The sequence below is a fragment of the Anas platyrhynchos genome, chromosome Z, assembly GCF_047663525.1.
Source record: "Anas platyrhynchos isolate ZD024472 breed Pekin duck chromosome Z, IASCAAS_PekinDuck_T2T, whole genome shotgun sequence".
NCBI classification, from domain to species: domain Eukaryota; kingdom Metazoa; phylum Chordata; class Aves; order Anseriformes; family Anatidae; genus Anas; species Anas platyrhynchos.
In genome coordinates, this window is record NC_092621.1 from 12,639,865 (window position 1) to 12,659,422 (window position 19,558).

The 19,558-nt window shown below is 36.2% G+C and overlaps 1 protein-coding gene across 4 annotated transcripts in view; it reads right to left on the bottom strand.

Moving 5' to 3' along the window:
* Positions 1–320: 320 nt before the first annotated feature.
* Positions 321–19,558, bottom strand: part of LMBRD2 (LMBR1 domain containing 2) — a 36,076-nt gene continuing 16,838 nt past the window's right edge. For 3 of the 4 annotated variants that reach the window (XM_027446692.3, XM_038171042.2, XM_038171041.2), the window contains exons 11-19: positions 19,174–19,355; positions 17,712–17,845; positions 17,246–17,351; positions 16,469–16,566; positions 14,569–14,672; positions 13,340–13,386; positions 9,764–9,866; positions 8,121–8,250; positions 321–6,176 (exon numbers count right to left, since the gene is read on the bottom strand). In XM_027446692.3, coding sequence (XP_027302493.2) covers positions 6,116–6,176; positions 8,121–8,250; positions 9,764–9,866; positions 13,340–13,386; positions 14,569–14,672; positions 16,469–16,566; positions 17,246–17,351; positions 17,712–17,845; positions 19,174–19,355 — 965 coding nt within the window. In that variant the 3' untranslated portion in view covers positions 321–6,115. Of the gene's footprint in view, positions 6,177–8,120; positions 8,251–9,763; positions 9,867–13,339; positions 13,387–14,568; positions 14,673–16,468; positions 16,567–17,245; positions 17,352–17,711; positions 17,846–19,173; positions 19,356–19,558 lie in introns of those variants that run through there. The other variant, XR_005261770.2, reaches the window with a different exon arrangement.

Genomic DNA, 19,558 nt, shown 5'->3' on the forward strand with positions numbered 1-19,558 from the left:
GCCTAGCCTCCCTGTGTTCACAGAAGCCTGGGCAACCTGTCAGGAATGGGACTGGACCTAAAGTGCCGTGTCTCAGCCGTGGGCTCTGACAATGGTATGTCCAGCTACGCAGGCTTTTTTCCTCTTAAGTCTTCCATTCTTTTCCCATTTAAATCTGCTTTAAAGAAGATACAAAAAAGGTGACAAAACCATGATTGTCTTCTAAAGTAAACTTAATAGTTTAGCTGGAAGGAAGGAACAGGCTGAAATTCTCTGAGAGATCACTTATCAGAAAACATTACAGAGAAGTCTGAATATCTAAAATACACCAGGGAAAAACGTACTGCAGAAATGATTTATTTCATGCCAACTTAACTCTTTGACATACAATTCAAAAATATATCCAGTACATCAATAATTTAATACACAAAAAAAAATTATAACTCAGTGAATTCCAAAACAAGGTTTTATCCACACATACTTGCATCATAAGGCAAAAGCTAGTCTATCCATAAGCAGCACTCCTACAGCCTATTCTCGAAATACATTGGAGAATAAATGTCTTCTACTACTATAGCTATACTTAAAAATAATTTCCCTTGTCTTCCAGATACTTCCATAGAAACATAAGATATTTCTACAGAAAATAATTTCTACAGCGATAGCTAAGCTATCAAACTATTGTAATTCATAGAAATGTCAAATATAACATTATCCTGAAGAAATAACTGAATTTGCATATTATTATTGCCTGCCAATTACAACTAAAACACACACACACAAAATTAAACATGCTGAGGAATACATTCCAGTGCACTTTAATAGAAACAAAGAACGAACCTGATGGTGGTTACCATATGACTGAAACAGAAGATACCAAATTTAATGCAACAATCAATGACAGCGATCAATATACTAGAAAGGGATCCAGTTCAAGGTGCTATTCTGCTAGGAATGCTGGGTTTCTATTAACATAAGTGGTGTAGGAGTGTCTCAGCTTCAGTCTAGACTACTTAATTAGAGGCACAGATAGTATTAATAGAACTGCCACGAAGCAGCACATATTCCTGCAGAGCCCGTTAGGGAAAAGGAATGTAAAAATTTCAAAAGGTTTACAAGATTCACCAGTAAGTTGCTCTGTAAAAATCAATCATTTTCTGATTTTTAAACAAAAGTTAAAAGCTAGGAGAGAATATATTGTTTCAGATTCAAACATTGCTCTGTTATGAATAGGCCAGATTTGCTTAAGCCTCATAAAAAGTCTTCCTTCATAAAGTGATCTGTTTGGTACCATAAATGCCCTTCAGACTGCAAGTAATTAACAACAATAATGAAATTTGTAACAAAATAATGTATTTTTCATATAACACAGTATTCCAAGATAAATTTAATAAAATTATAACTACAGAAAATCAGAGTAACCATTATTAATACTTCATATCTAAAACTCATCGTGCTTGTGATTTAAAATAACAATAGTATTGAAAAGTTAGCAGCTTTCTACTACTCCCATTAATACTGTTAAAGACAATTTATTTTACAGGTGCTTGATTGCAAAACAAAGACATATTATATATACTGTGATTTTTCCAGTAGTGTAAGTTACAGTAGTATAGTTTGTTATCGTACCTAAGTGATAAAATATATCATAGTTTGCCCTATGCCCTTTACATAGTTCGCTAAATGTCTCCTCGTAGTGATGTGAAGTAAGAAATCTTTCTAAGAGCTGCACCTTACTTCAAGTGCAGAGGACTCACTTCTTAATGTAGTTATCAGAACGTGTGTATTTCTAGATGTTTGAAAACAGAAATACAGATCTAGCAGGAACAGGAAGTTTGACTAGAGCTTTTTGCTCTCCATACTTTTAAAGAAATCCAGAAATCCAGCACTGACAGAGTATTAAAGTGGCTACTGTCTTCATTCCCACATCTCAACGTTCATGTCAATTTATGTGAATTCTTTTCACTGGTTTACATATCTGACTTGAAAATATTCAAACATCTGTATTTAGCTTGAGTGTTTTTGTTTTTTGATGTGTTTGTTGTTCTGTTGTTTGTTTTTTTTGTTTTTTGTGTGTGTGGTGGTGGTGGTGTCCATAGCTTGAGGAAAGTGTGATAATGACGATAAAATCAAAGTATACCCTGGCTGCTCAGTAATTAAAAAAGCAAGACTGTAAAGAAAGATATAATTGAAATAAATGACTGTATACTGACAAAATTAATAAGCTAACATTCAGTTTCCAAAAAGCACATTTTGCAAGGCAGTTTTATTTTAAATCATCTAATCCAGAGCATCAAATGTACTGCAAAAAGAACCATTAGCATATATTACAATCACTGCTTAGACATACCAAAGTTGATTTTAATTTATTTTATATAAATATTTTAGGGTACTAATAGGAGTAGAATTCAAGGAACTCGGCAAGAGTTTGGTTGGGGAGGGAGGAGAGGGGTGTTTAAAACCTCAGGCACTTATCTTCCAAGCAAAACTTTTGCATTGTTTTTATTAGCAGTAACCAAATTAGTCTAAAATTAGCTCAGGTATGCAGCAAGTGTCATGCAGGCATACAGCTTATTTCTACAACACTTTTTTTATAATTGTACCCTGTATTTTTTGTTGAAAGTTTTCCAGATTTAGTCATATGCTCTAACAATTACTTTTTGAAACACTTTAATCAGCCTATCAATTGCACTTAGAGCAAGAGTAACTGTTGGTCAGTAATGAACACATGGATAAAATAATGCCTTCACTTGTCAACTCAAATCTAAGCTCCCAATATCCAGGGGCTACATGATGTGACACTGGGGATGTCCAAGCACAAACCAGGGAAGAACCCTTGAGATATTTTATGAGCTCTGATTTCTGGGCTTTCAAAAAGCAGCCGCTGGTTACTCCGTTACTGCACTTCAACATCCAAAAATAGGTCAGTGGATTCCCACCTCAATGAGCTCAGAATTTCTATATTAGCAACTGAAACCCCACTGCCATGAATTTAAAAAGGCAGATCCTCAAATCACTATATCCCCATAAAAACTGCTCAGAGGGCTTAAACCAGGGACAAGTTAGCTTTTGTATATTAAATCCTGACCATGCTTCAATAGGAAATTCTGCTAGCAACTGTTCCACTGATTTCTGAGAGGGGAAAAAAAATCGAGCCCTGAGAAGGCTTAAACCATTGCTCTGAAGTAAACTGCATCTAGATAAGAATAATTCACAAATGTTCAGATAAGCAAATGTCCCTTCTGTGACTTTTCCACTAGCACTGAATTAGATCCCTTTGTAGTAACATTTCAAGAGTTAAATTAAGATCTTGCACCTTTATTTCATTCACAGATTTTCACAAAAACTGTTGGGCAATTAAATGAAATACATGTTATAAAAATAGAAATATAAAGTCTTGGAACATTCATGTTGATGGATGTCCAAAACATACATCCCCTTTCAGATAAGGCTGAATACAAGATAGTGTTTCTAAATGTAGCTACTATAAATTAAATAGGTGCTATTATAAAGTTCCTATTATAAAGTTCCTAAAGAACAGCCTGAATTAAAAAAGTGTCTCTTTCTCAACTTACAGTTCCTGATACAGCCATAAGATTTTGATCAAGCTTTTACAATACACAAAATGCACAAACTAAAAAAGTGCCCTCTTACAGGTAAAGTGGAAATTGCATGAGTTTGGACACATGCGGGCATAGCTGTCATTCAGCGTATTCACCTAAGAACAAAACTGACAGTTATTTTATGCCTGCCCATTTATTTACATAATTATTTCTACACAAGTAGAGTATTTCTCCTCCTTCATAATAACAATACAGTGTTTTAAAACAGGCAGATTGATATATTACAAATACCACTACTGTTAGAACATATAATGTACTAAATCACAGGAGGTAGTTAGATTTCCATTAACAGTTACTTCAGAAAACAAAGACTACTTTTAAGAATTAGTAGAACACCTCATTCATGAAAATTTACTTTTCATAATAACTCAGTCCCAGATGCTTTAAGGGTTGCCTGTCTTTTTAAGCATGGTGAGAATTTATGATAGAAGCATGTTCTCTTTCAGTATTCAACATCGTTTTGCAATAAGCACTTAAGAAAACTCTAAGTGGTAAAGATATAAGACAAATTCCAATAAAGCAACATTTTAAGTTAATCAAATTTCACAAGATGTCATGAGTACGACCATATCTTCAACCTTATATTTCAAACTTCATTCAACTAACTACAATTCAAAAATATATGTACACCAATGAAATTAATGAGAAGCATTTTTACACTGTTATTAACATTAATTGGCATTTTTGAATGGCATTTAAATGAGTAAGCATTTATTCTTTTTGCAACAACTTACTGCAAAATACAGGCACCTTAAAAACAGATACGTAATGCAACCAGGGCATTTGGGACATAAAGTGATTATTATTATCTAGTCATGCTATGTATTTCCCTTCTTCTAAAGAAATACCCTAAATTTGTAAGTTGTGCCTGAATCATATGCAAATTATAATGTTTCAGAATTTAACTCAGCTTTCTTATTAGATTTCTTTTACACTTAAAAAGCCATCAGTATGCCAAGATTTTCAACAGTTACAACTATAAAAATCTTACACAGACATATCTTTATGAATGTATTCTTGCTATTGCACATGTTCATACGATGGTGAAACCCTCATCCATATTCAACTATTTACACATGCTACTTATCTTTATATAGCATTAGAAAAGGAAAAAAAAAAACAGTTACCTTTCTTGATCAATATATACTTCTCCAAAATTTATGCCAGTGAGATTTATGAGCACAACCTGCCATTAAATTTTCTGCCTATGCAGGGTCTGATTCAAAGACCACTGAAACCAAAAGAAGCCTTAATTTAAAATCAGCAGATTTTGGACTAGGCATAAAAATTCAAAAAGGAAAAAAAGTTAGAAAATGCTTATTTTAATAACTGATATAGCTGCACTTTGGATGCATCAAGATACTTTCATAGCATCTGCTCAAATACAGAAAAATAAATCCTTCTAAAAACGCTCTTTTTAAAACTTAAATGTTACTGTTCAAGTTGAGCCCTAGATACAGATATATTTAGGAAGTTTATTCTCTATTAACTTAATTATTAGTTTTCTCCTTTTGGTCATTACACAAAATCCCACACGGACATACAATTACATCTACAATAGAAGAATCACAGAACTGAAGGGGTTGGAAGGGACCTCAAAAGATCATCGGGTCCAACCCCCCTGCCAAAGCAGGTTCCCTAGAGCAGGCTGCTCAGGTAGGCATCCATACAGGCCTTGAATATCTCCAGAGAAGGAGACTGCACAACCTCCCTGGGCAGCCTGTTCCAGTGCTCTGTCACCTTCACTGTGAAGAAGTTCTTTCGCATGTTGGTGTGGAACTGCCTGTGCTCAATCTTGTGGCCAATACTTCTTGTCCTATCCCCGCAAACCACTGAAAAGAGGTTGGCCAAATCCCTCTGTCCCCCACACCTCAGGTATTTATACACATGGATGAGATCCCCTCTCAGTCTTCTCTTCTCCAGGCTTAACAGACCCAGGTCTCTCAGCCTTTCCTCATAAGGAAGATGCTCCAGGCCCCGTATCATCTTTGTGGCCCTTTGCTGGACTCTTTCCAGGAGATCCCTGTCTTTCTTGTACTGGGGAGCCCAGAACTGGACACAGTACTCCAGGTGAGGCCTGACCAGGGCAGAGTAGAGGGGGAGGATCACCTCCCTTGACCTGCTAGCCACACTCCTCTTAATGCAGCCAGCATTAATGTTCCCATTGGCCTTCTTGGCCAACAGGGCACAGTGCTGGCTCATGGTCAACCTGTCATCCACCAGGTCCTTCTCCTCAGAGCTGCTCTCCAGCAGGTCATCCCCCAGCCTGTACTGATGCATGTGGTTGTTCCTTCCCAGGTGCAGGACTCCACACTTGCTCTTCTTAAGAAGTTTATTCTTGTCGTAGGTGGTAAAGTTCTAATACATGTGCATTTCCAAAATATAGTTGTTCCTTCATTATTATTTTAAAAACAAAAATGGTCTTCTCTATTTCTGTGATATATCATAAATACAGTATTTTCCAAGCAACGATTAGGAAATACATGTCCACTGAATTTTCCTTAGCTTTGAGTTTAGACATCATCAAATATTACACTTCGAGACATTGACAGGTATCTTCCACCAGGCTGGTACCTGCAGAATGAATTATAAGTATGAAAAAGTATCACAGGAAAAAGAAGAATAAAGACCCAAGAATATATATAACCCTCACTGCACACTTTGCTTCTTTAGTCTCAATGATTGTTAGAAGACCTGAAGTTCTACTGGACTACTTTTTCCATGAGAATGTTTTATGTAGTCATTAAATTAAATCTCATGTGATCAAAAAAGCATATGGTTTGCAATATGAATATAGAGAGTCTTAAAGAACTTTGCTTCCTGTTGCAAAGGAAAGAAGTTGAATGCTTTTGTTAAATAGTACAAACTTTTTAAAAAACAGCATCAAAAGTTTCTTGTTTGGGTGTTTAACAGAACATATTGCATTCCTAGGAAGCATATAAAGATTAATTAAAACAAACAGCTGCATACTTACCAGGAAAAAGAGGAATCTTCACAAATTATTGGTCATATATATTTCAAAAGGATTTAGAAGGCACAAGTAAAATCTGATACAAGCATGATGTACTTCCTGTCTGCAGTACTTAGCAAAACCCAGACACAAAACCAGAACTTAGCCTCCCTAGTGCTGTTACAATGTCCTAAAACATTTATAACTATTGCAGAAGCTATCATTTAAAAATAAATAAATAAATAAATGTCATACAAACTATCTTTAAGTGAATTGAAATTTTAAATGGAATTACTCTTGATTTATCGACTCTATGAAATGAAGGTTATAGAAGAAGGCTCAATTAAACTCTCTGGCTCCAGGTTTCCTTCTTAAAGCAAAAGATCAGAGTGCTCTGCAAAATCGCGTAACTGCCAGAAGACTTCAGATATATACTTGAAAAGTATTTGCCTCAAAATAATTATAAAAAAGCCTATGTACATTTTTGTAGGTTATTACCCCTTCCACGCACTGTTTAGAAAGTCAACAATGCTTAGAACTGCAAGGCTAGTTTCTCTTTAAACTCTCATACTTGAACAAAGCCAACAATCCCAAGCTTCTGAAATGTTGTGACACTAGATAATACAAGTTAGTCGCTGTTATAATCTAACACTGCTGAATCAATCCACAGAATCTGGTAGGGTACTTTAACAGCATTCTTTACATACTTTTGAACTGGCATTTATTTGCTGCCATTACAGATGTAACTCAACAGAAACCACTTTGGAATTTTTATTGGATTTGATATGCTAATTTAAGCTGAAAAATAACACAAAGTGTAACGCCCTTATAAGAAATTTAAAATGATTTATCATTAAAAGGTTCTAAATCATAATAGGCTAGGTAAAAAAAGCATCCATTACATGTGTTACTTCTTTCCTCAATATGAAGCAGAGCCTAGCAGCTAGTAAGATACCCGTTTCTAAGAACATTTGGTGTTGCAAAGACATTCAGAGAATCACAGAATACTTTATTATACACAGAGCTACACCATACAGTCCAAGAGTTTTTGTTCAATAGGTTCAGATTTTCATTTACTTCACTAGTCTCCAGATCCAATCCCCAGCTGCATTCCTGTAACTACTGGCCTGCAATACTCTGTTTTGTTTCCTGCCTTTCCATCCTTTATGATGTTTGCATATAGGGAAATCAAGTTAAGCTTTCTGAAGTACTGTAAGACTGAGGTCCTGTAGGAAAACCTTATATAGGACATATGTAGGTCTTTCTTCCGGTCTTTCACTTCTGTATTTATAAGCAGTATTTTTCATATTACACCAACATACAAATTTAAATGTTCAACTCAAACATTTCTAATAATAATAAAAATGAAAAAGCCTTCATCTTTTGACTGGTTTTAAAACATTTTTCATATCTTTGTGGAGAAGGAAGAAAAAGAAAAGAGCTAATGAGAGTCAAATATGGTTTAAAAAGCTATTATTACAAAATCATCCAATATAACTGTTACAGATCAGGAGATATGAGCCAATACCTTTTAATTTTTAATTCTAAATAAAACAGAGATTCCTCACCTTCCAGAGTCTGATTCAAGAGGGTCATCATTAATTGAGTCTGCATTAAAATCCAAAGGTTCTGCATCCTGGAGAAGTTCTATTCTATCTCTCTCAGTCCTACCATTTGATCGGGTGTACTTTGACAGTGCTGAATATGTAAAAGAAAGGAAAGACACTTGTTTGGTCTATGTACACCTTAGAGTGTGTGGAAACATCAAACTTAAAAAAACACAACAGAAAACAGTGTAATAATTTGCTAGTATCTCAGATAAAGCATAAGAGTGATTACCTAGAGTAAGTTCAATATTAAGCCAAATCTGGCTATGTTCTCAAATCTGTAGGTAATTTGGATTTTATTTTTAATTTCCAGAGCTATGTGACTACAACTTTTCATCTTCCTCTCAACTAGGATGAGATCTAGTTTTTCATTTTCTTTTCACTCTTTGCAAAAGTTATAAACAAGTATTACTTAGAAGTAAATAACTAAAGCATCCATTTTTCTTCCTACTTTCCACTTTTAATTAAACTAGCTGTGAAAGAGATATGTATAAAATTTACCTGGAGGTTTTTCTCTTCTTTTTCTGTGGATTTATCCATTTCAAAACAAATTAGTGAAATAACCAGTTGTTTTGCAATTCACTGCCTCCTTCACTAGGCCAGTGCCTACAGCTGTTGTTGTGTAGGCACAGTGCCTACAGAATGCTCCACAATCATATGGTTAATATTAAAATATAATTTCAAATAATTTCAGTTTGCCTACCACTGAAAATTTGGGTTTCCAACTGTTGTAATGTGTGGGGGGAAAAAATCTGCCAGCTGTCTCTGAATTATGTTCAAAGCTTCCCCACCTCCCACTTTTTCTTACCTTTTTTTTGTTTTTTTTTTTGAATGTTTTCCCATTTATTGAGTAAACTTTTATCAGCTTTGCTTAATTTAACCTGTCATACTTAGTTGTTCAGTTACATTTCTCACCTGTTGTTAGCTTACAAGAGCACATAAAATATATTTAAAAACATTAATACAAATAATGACACAAGGACAAGTCAACCTTTGGAAAGTTAAAGCAGACAATGAAAGTTTGTTTGTTTTCAAAGCTTTTTGTCTCAACATTATTATTCTTCAAGAAGAAAAATAATACTGCGCATATAAGAATCTAAGCCATCAATATTTTAATACGTGTTATTAAATGAACATGCATGTGTTCATGTATGTTGTTGCCTTTACATTTGTTGGTCATTTATCTGGTTATTCCAGTTTGAATTAATTCATTTGCAACTAGAAAAGGTAAATTTAAAGACTTAAATCTTCCAATTTCAAGACATGTCCTAAATAAAGTATTTTTGTTACAAACTGCAATGCTGACTGCAATCAATGTATGTCTCATAAGAAAACCATGTAACTGAGACCAGCCAGAATCTCCAACTACAGCTGGTCAAAAGACAGGAAGAAACACAGCACTCTTTTCAGGTGTCTTTAACGGACAAGGCAGCACTATGCCACGGAAGGAAATGTATCAGCACATCATCTAAGACAAAAGGAAGCTATTTAGTCTTTCTTATACAGCCAGCAATTGTGCAGACAAGATATTAAAAACCTAAAAACAAACAAACAAAAATGCACACACTCAAAACAACAACAGAAAAAAAACACACAAAACTTACGTCTATTGGTATTGGTCTCTGAGAAACTGGATTCTTTCTGTTCTGTGTGGACAACCCTGTTTCTAGTAGAATCCTCTCTATTTCCATACCGCTCTTTCCATTCCTAGAAAAAGACAAAAAAGAAAAACAGTAGCTGTGAGTAAAGAGCAATGCAACTACAGCATACCTAGCATCGAGAGATATTCCACAATTCAAAGCTAACTGGTCAATTACAACATACTATGAAAGTAATACTTCAAAAAGAGTTACTCTTTGATATCTTTATACAGCAAAAACTCTTGTTTTGTTTTAAACTCAAAGTAAGTCCTTCACAAAACCAGTTTCAATAAATGTTCTTTAGAAGAGAACGTCTCAGAGGAAACAAGCTACATATTAAATCTACAAAGTTCTTCAAATCCTCTAAGTTATGGTGAGAAAACAAACATTCCTGTTTTCTGGTTTCTCCTTCCATCTAGTGGTAGAATTGTAAAATACCCAGACAACAAAAAAAAATCTGAAAGGCTATTTTTACTAAGCTTATTCTTTTTGTTCCATTCCATCATCTAACTTTGTAGCATTTAATCTTTCTAATATGGAAAAGTATGAAGTACTAGAAAAAAAAAATATCACCCACTCTTTCTAGGAGAGAACTTCATGTATCAATAGAAATTTTTCCAATTGTTCCACTAACTCCGATGTATTTCAGATTCATATATGGATCCCTGCTATATTCAAAAGTTGCTGTACTGTTTTACACCATCAAATCTTATAGTTCAAAGCTGTAGATCAAACATTTAATCATAATCCAGTAAGAAGTAATACTCTCAAAAGCCCCAAAAGGTTCAAAAATGGATGTGCTACAGTAGTTAGTACAAACTCAAAAAACAGGTAATATCTCAAATTGGGCTTGTAGTTGAAACTAAAATTGTTGCTTTATACCAGATCATTTCAGCGTATACTAAATACATCATGCATTTACTACTACATCACTTTGTATAGAGGGCAAGTCCTAAAATTATGGGATGTAGGGAGCTGAGGGGACCATCAGAAGAAAGGTCTTTGCAGTACTGGCCGCTATCAAAAATTGAAGGCAAGTTTCCCTGAGCCTGAAGAACCCAGAGGTTTTAGTCCCAGAATTATCTTGCCTTTCTGTAAACAGTATTTCCCCCCTTAGTCATTTCACTTTTCACATGTATCCTCTGGATTCCTCTCTTTGATTGTGACGGTCTCTATGAAATTGCAAATGCTGCAAGTCAATTACTAAAGCTGCAGTTAACTGAAGGTGCTTAAATGAAGCTGCCTGAATTATACTCTGGTTACAACAGACATGAAGAAGGCTGAGGTACTCAACAACTTCTTCGCCTCAGCCTTCACTGGCAGTCAGACTTCCCATGTCTCTCAAGCCCCTGAACGTCTAGGCAAGGGCTTGGAGAGCAAAGTCCCTCCTACTGCAAGTGAAAAGCAGCCTCATTGAAAAGTCAAAGGGGCCTGATGGCATGGATCCCAGGGTCCTGGGAACTGGCTGAAGGAGTTGCCAAACCTCTCTCCACCATAGCTGAAAATTCATGACAGTCAGGTGAAGTCCCTGGTGACTGGAAAAAGGGAAACATCTCTTCCATTTTTAAAAAAGGGTAGACAGGAGGACCTGGAGAACTACAGGCTGCTGAGCCTCACCTCTATGACTGGTAAGATCCTCCTGGAAGTAATGTCAAGGCACATGCAGGACAAGGAGGTGATCCAAGACAGCCAGCATGGCTTCACATAGAGTAAATTATGCCTGATCAATCTGTTTGCTTTTTGTGATGGAGTAACTGCATCAGTCAACAAGAGAGACTGACCAATATCATCTACCTGAACTTCTGTAAGGCCTTTGACATGGTCCCACACGACATCCTGAGCTCCAAATTGGAGAGAGAGATGGATTTGAAGGGTGGACCCTCCAGTGGGTAAGGAATTGATTTGATGGCCACACTCAAGAGAGTGGTGGTCAGTGGCTCTATGTTCAGGTGAAGACCAGTGACAAGTGGTGTCCCTGAGGGGTCTGTCTTGGGACTGGGGCCGTTTAATGTCTTTATCAATGACACAGACAGTGGAATCGAGTGCACACTCAGCAAATTTGCAGATGACACCAAGCTGAGTGGTGCAGTTGATGCATCAGAAGGAAAGGATGCCATACAGAGGGACCTGAACAAGCTTGAGAAGTGGGTCCATGTGAACTTAATGATGTTCAATAAGATTAAGTGTAAGGTGCTGCACCTGGGTTGGGGCAATCCCAGACATGAGCACAGACTGGGAGAAGAACCCCCTGGGAGCAGTCCTGCCGAGAAAGCCTTGGGGGTTGGACAAGAAGCTTGACATAAACCAGTAGTGTATGCCGGCAGCCCAGAAGGACAACAGGGCTGCACGAAAAGAGGTATGGCCAGCAGGTTGAGGGAGATGATTGTTCCCTTCTACTCTGCCCTTGTGAAGCCCCACTTGCATCCAGGTCTGGGGACCCCGGACAAGAATGATGTGGGTCTGTTAGAGCAGGTCCAGAGGAGGACTACAAAGATGACCAGATGGCTGGAGCACCTCTTCTAGGAAGGAAGTCTGGGAGCAGAAGATGTTCAGCCTGAAGAAGAAATCACCTGGGGAGACCTTACTGTAGCCTTTCTGTACTTACATGTAATGCGGGGCTTATAAAAAAGATGGAGAAAAACTATTTACTCAGGCAGATAATGGTAGTAACAAGAGGGAATGGTTTTAAACTGAAAGAAGGGAGATTTAGATTAGATGTTAGGATAAAATTATTTCCTCAAAGGGTGGTAAGGCACTGAACAGATTGCCCAGAGAAGCTGTGCATGCCCCATCCCTGCAGGTGTTCAAGGCCAGGTTGGATGGGGCCCTAGGCAACTGTATCTTCTAGTGGGTAGCATCTGTCCCTGTAGCACAGGGATTGGAACTAGATAATCTTTAAAGATCCCTTCTAACCCAAGCCATTATATGGTTTTACAATCTTTCAACTCAATAAGCATTGGAAAAGATTTGAATCAAGTATTTTGTTTGCTACCCAGTGGCAACAGCACTTATTCTGTCTTAATATAATTCCCTCCTCTGAAAAAAAACTAACCCGTGCCAATTATTACCAACAAGCAAACAAAACAACAGGTAAGTTTAGGAGAGCACACAGTACCCATTTCAAGTGAATATTCCAACACTGCCTTTCCACAGTTATTTCATTATTTCAAGCAGAGCAGTATCAACAGAAGGGTTTGAGAGCAAGCCATTCAAGATTATTTTGAAACCAACAGATTGGGATCCCGCTTAACAGGAACTACATTTGTTACACCAATAGGCATAGGTCTTTCTAACCGCGCACTGAGTAACAAGAGCATCCAAGTAGTATGACCACAATCACCCTCTTATCTTTTAAAATGATCATGTACATTATCTTTTTCCCCCAGTCATGACTATTCTGCAAGATTAAACTGATTCCATCAGTTATTGGAGGATATACATTTTTTTGTCAAATAGTTCAAGACGAATTAAATAGCAATAGCAAATCCTACCAAATATTGTACTACACTATAATTATGATTAGAGAAAACATGCTCATACCCTTCTTCTGTTTTCACCTTCTTCCTGTCTTTGTCGTTTTCTTTTCTCTAAGAATAAAAAAAAAGTCCAGCTATGTAACAGAAAAATAGTTATTCACAGACTTTTCTCAAACAAAGGGAATGAAAACCCAGTGTTAACTACCAGGGTTCTCATTGAACAGATGACTCATACAATTAAATAAAGCCAAAGACAAAGCTGCTTCTCTATCATTATGGAGTTTCCCATTAAAATCAATTCATCATGTTGATATCTTCTGTCAAGACATAACAATTGGATACCAGTTGGCAAAGCAAGAATAAACTTGAAGAAACGACCGGAAAAAGTACAACATTAAGAAGAAACTTGGGTGTTATTAAGTAAAAACCTTTTTGAAGTTCTGGGAAGCCTAAAGCATGACCAATATAGTTTGTGTCATTATCTGCTATTCAGTTGGAAGTGTAACATTACAATGCCAAAGAAATAGTAATCTGTTGTTGAGTGGAGTGACACCCTTCCTGCTAAAAAAACAAAGCCAAAACAAAACAACCTCTAAATTAATCTAGCTGGTTTTGTTTCTAATAAGGTATGAAAGGAGAAGTAAAAGTATTGCATAATATAACATTTTATCTACAGATTTTAGTTTCTGAATCTTTACTTAGGACTACAAACAGCTTTAAACAAGAACTCTTTCAATAAAAAAAAATAAAAAATAACAAAAATAAAAAACAAACAAACAAAAAAAAAAACAAAGAGCTCTCCAAAACAGCTGGTAACTACAGCTCTACAGAATATGCTTACTGTGATAAAACACAATAGTTAACAGAAATGGCAAAAATATCCTAAAGGGAACGATGGAATTTAGACAGGTCAGTGAACACACACACAAAGACTAAAATGATAAAGACAATTTAAGTGGTAACTATGCTTTATGACAGATTAAACAGGATCTCTGCACCTGCTCAGGTATTATTAGATCACTAATGACTTCAAAGGAACACCACCTAACTGAATTGTAAAAATTACAGACACTGTACAAGTAAAGCTGGTATTTTACTTCAAATGTCAATGAAGTCCAACAGTGTTTACACAGGAACCTGTATTGTGAATCTGTTGCATTGTGTGCAGTAAGTAGACTGCCTCAGTACCATTCATAACACTGAAAAGCTATATGTTCTTTTTCTCCCAACATTTCAGACATGGAAACATGTAATATACTTTCTATGAAGAATAGGATAGAGAATCTAACGTACCTCTTCTGATTAGCTCCTTTCCTTCATCAATCAAATCAGAGGTCATTTCACTGTCCCCCATGAATTGCTGAAATCCCAAAAGATTCAAACAACGAGTTCCTAAACTGGTAAAAGCGAAAAAATAAGAAATTCCCTTTGTTAATTCACGGTAGAAATTTCCTTCCTTTCCACAGTAGAAATTTCCTCACAGTAGTTTGGATACCTCAAAATGTAAAACATTATTCAGAAACATTCTGGACAATTCAAAGAAAAAAACACCACTGAATTAAAAAAAAGATTACCTCAGAGATAAGAAAATTCAAAATAGTGACAGGTTCCTAAATGTAGTTGTAAGTAATGGAATATTCCTATGCAAGTAGTGAGATAAAAATGCTTATGGTCTGAGAGTAGTGCAAATGATTTAAGACAATTAAGTGAAAACTTCTCAGATATAATAGAATTCATGCTTACCATATCCAATTCGCTCTCCTCAGCCAGAGGAAAATTACCATCAATGTTACACACATTATGATTTCTGTGATGTTTTTTGTTTGTTTATTTGTTTTTAAACAGCAATAACATGAGATCTGCTTTCACTGCAGTTGTTATTTAGAAGAAATGCCTGGCATTCTTTTCAGCTGTAGGCCATCATTTTGGATGCCCATCAGGTGGCAGTCAGAGTAAGCTTGGTCCATCTTTTGTCTAGTTCCGGAACTGTATCCAGAAACTTTTTCAACTTCTCACCAGAGCATCCATGGTTTTTTTGTTAACTTATGTACAAACTGTAACATCAACATCATGTTCAAAAATCGCTTCATTGTATACTCATTAGAAGATTTTTCCTGTACTATCTCAGCCTTAAAATAGTTAGATTAAATAAAAGAGACAGCCTTACTTGATGTATTTTAATTAAACATTCAGTTCCACATGTATGTGAATTCCTTAGAAACGATTGGAGTTCATGCAAATCAAATTCTTCTACTTTCTTTTATTCTATTACACTGTAACAGCAAAGACCCAGGATCATCATGGACAGGTCACACAAAGCATTTTCTTGTCCTTTCTCATTTCTTTTGGGGATTCTTTCACCCCAACCTAACTTGAAGATAGGCTGGGAAAAGCTAGGACTGGATTCTTGTTGCCTTATTTCATGTGAATGTACATAGGCTACTAAAGAACATTCAAGGCAAACTATATTCCAGATGACTCTTAACACATACATAGCTTCTGACTGAAAAACACTGCAAGACTGAAGGAGTGAACATAAACACAGGCAAGCTGGGTCAGATGAAAAAGTGTTTCATCTCTTACAGTGGTCAGAAGCAGACATTCCGAAGCCAATTTAAGGACCAAGCAAGCATATGACTTTCTGTAATTACCCTTCCAGACTCCTGCAATTTGTGGCTTAGGGAGGCAAGATTTAATGATTTATAACACTGTGTTTTCAAGCTAGTCTGGTAACTGAGAAAAAATTTGTTATTAGTCTGTTAGAAAGTTCATTAGATTAGTAGAAACTCTTATGATTCTTTGTTTATTGGAAAATCTTGCTGAAAACAGGTTCCTCACCATAATTTTAATTTCAAATAGCATAATCTAATTTTTTGTGGGCTCTGAAGGTTGAACAGAATAGACCCCACAATCCGATTAATGAATGTTTAATGGGAAATTAAATTAATTTAAATGTAAAAACAAATGGTTTAAAAAAAGGATATTCTTAAAACGTATACATTTCACATAAAACAACCGATCCCTATTTATTTATCTTTTGCATTTTTATTAATATGTCACAGATCCATTAATATGTTCCAGGTTTACTGCTGGAAAAGAAGTAAATTGCTGAAGAAGTGAAATTGCTTCAATTACTGAAATTGAAGTTACCAATATTAAAAGAAGTGGAGGATCAGTCTTGCAAACTGCTTACCTAAAGTAGGTTGCAATACAGAGAATGACAACCAGCATTGGATAATATATATAGAATCCATCTGCAATGAAGGACAGCACTCTCATTGATCCCATTATCTGGAAAACAAATTCACAAGAGCAAGCTCTAATGATGTATTTGCACATACAAGTAGATGGCACAATCTGTCTGGGTGTTTTCAGTCTATAATACATGGTACGTATTATCACAGATCCGATTCAGACAATTGACTGACAGTGTCCAGAAAAAAAAAAAAAAAGAAAAAACACTTAAAAACGTTTAAGATGCTAGTTCTTTTTATCTCACCTAATCCAGAATCGGTTAAAAAATAGTGGATATTTTCATCTGCTATAGAAGGACTACATTAGGACACTACTTGCAAACAAAGGTAGATGCAACTTGCTGTCGGAAATCAATTGCTCAATAAAATCAAACTCAGTACTTTTCAGTGGCCAGTTAGGTTTGGTATTAATCCATAAAGATGGAAAAATTATGCTAAAGCCAGTGGAACCTACTAAAGCTGTCAGGAAGGAAAAACCAACTTGCGCTCTCCAGCATAATGCTGTACTTTCTTAGGACAGAGACCAAAACAAAAAAAGCGGAGTTTTCAACAACTCCTGTCTAACTAGCAGTCATTACCAAACTCTTGTTATGTTACTGTCTCATATTAGTGAGAAAATAAATGAATAGTTGAATCTCACTACAAAAAATATTACAAAGTATTTTTCCTATTCTCTGAACCATACATAGCCTCAGTACCATATTTTCTGTACTTACCGATGTGTAAGCAGTTGGCTGAGCATCTCTGTGAGAGATTGTTGCATCCATATGGGTCAAGCCCAAGAAGTTCAAGCATAATGGTGGAGTAAGACGGCAAAATAACCTGCACAAGTGTAAGAGACAATAGCATCTAAATCAATCTCTTGCATTAAAAATATTAAGAAATCATAACAAGATGTATGGCCTTCAAGGCCAGGTTGGATGGGGCTTTGGGCAACGTGGTCTAGTGGAAGGCACCCCTGCCCACGGGAATGGGCTTGGAACTAGATGATTTTAAGGTCCCTCTCAATCTAAACTGTTCTGTGATTCTATTATCACAGAATAATGATGAACAGCTCAGGAGGTTTTAGACCCATATGATTATAAATGAAAGAATATAAGTGAGAGTTTAACTGATACTCTGATTAACTGATACAATTGACTACTCAGCAGAAAATCTGCAAACTATGTGCCACATACTCACATGCCACTGAAAAGGAGACTGTATGCATCTGTCTGATGATGTGAAGCTAAATAATAATAGTTAAATACACGGATCCTGAAGACAGTGGAATAAACACAAATACTTAGGAAGAAGATGGTAAGAAAACAGGCCATCTGGAAAGGAAAAAAAAAAGTGAGATTTTAATGTAGAACCATCCTGGTTTCAGATGGGATAAAATTCATTTTCTTCCTAGTAGCTGGTTTGATTCTGTGCTTTGGATTTCAGATGAGAACAGTATCAATAACACACCAGTGTTCTAGTTGTTGCAGAGCAGTGTTTACACTAAGTCAAGGACTTTTCAGGTTCTCATGCAGTACTGCCAGCAAGAAGGCTGGGGGTGCACAAGAAGCTGAGGGGGGATACAACCAGCACAGCTGTCCCAAACTGGCCAAAGGGATATCCCAAACCATATAGCATCATGCTTAGCAATAAAAATGGGGGAGTTGGCTGGGAGAGCTGACACTGCTTGGGGACTGGCTGGAGAACAGCCAGCAGGTGGCAAGCAACCGACATTGTGCATCACTTGCTTCACTTCTTTTTTCTGTTTGTCATGTTTTGTTGTTGTTTGTTTGTTTATAATTAAATGGTTCTAATCTCAACCCGCAAGTTCTTGAACCTTCCATTTCAATTTTCTCCTCCACCCCACTGCAGGCCAGGAATGAGACAACAGCTGTGTGGTGTTCAGCTGCTGTCCAGGTTAAAACCACAAGAACTCTACCAATGTGTTAGCACATAGTCTGAGTATGCAACAGGTTGACTGCAGTGTTATTTTTCATTTTGAGATAGGACAGTAACACCAACTCTGACATGAGTTTCAGGTGTTTTTTTTTCCTAGTTTAAATTTTGAATGAAACTTGAGATGTTCCATGCTTCATATAAGCACAACACAACTGATGTTGGAAACATTTGTTCCACTACTTTTTATTATGTAACTGGCCTTAATACAAGTGATTTATAATTACTATGACTGATTTCGCATTTTCTTCCCATAAACAGTATTAAAAACAGGTATTTTAAGTTCAACCTATTTTATTAGTATATTGAAATATTTCATCTCATCTGATACATTTGTGCACTCATATGCTAGCCACACCTCCCAGAACTGGATTTGTGGTTGGCAGCACATTCCAATTTAGCAGAAGGGCCACACACAGTCAATCAGACGCAAAGTTAAATATTTAAGTTCCAAGCTAATGTTGCATATATTATTCTACACCTGGTATTCATGACAATGGGGTTACTACTTCACCCTGTAATAGACAAATATAACAAGTGGCAAGAGGCAGACCTCCTTCACAAAAACAAAATTTCATATTTTGTGTTTTACAGAGCTTCTAAAAGCTGACATTATTTACAGAGACTTATTTTTAAGTTAGTTTGGTCTACTGTTATTGTAATAACACTCTAGCTCTAAAGGTTTTTATTGAGTGATCAAACTTACCTCTATGTATATATAATTATACGTCTTTTCTGCCAGTTGTATGAAAACTGCAAATAGCGATAAAACTGGATTTGTGCTGAAAAATGTGCACTCTGACCACACGACAATTACAGAGAATGTGGCCAAAACGACTGCAAGAACCCTGTAAAACCATGGTCGTAGAAGACATTCCCAGTACCACTCTGAAAAACAAATACACATGCATCCCTAATGGGTTAACACAACCAGAAAAAGAACTCTCTCAAAACACTGTTATAAACTTCATGCATGCGCACCCTTCAAATCAAGGCTTGAATATGTGACTCCACAAATTCCAATTCAGAACTTTTCTGATGCCTAGGGATTTGGCTCAGCCCTAAGGAATTGTATGCACAGTTGTGGAAAA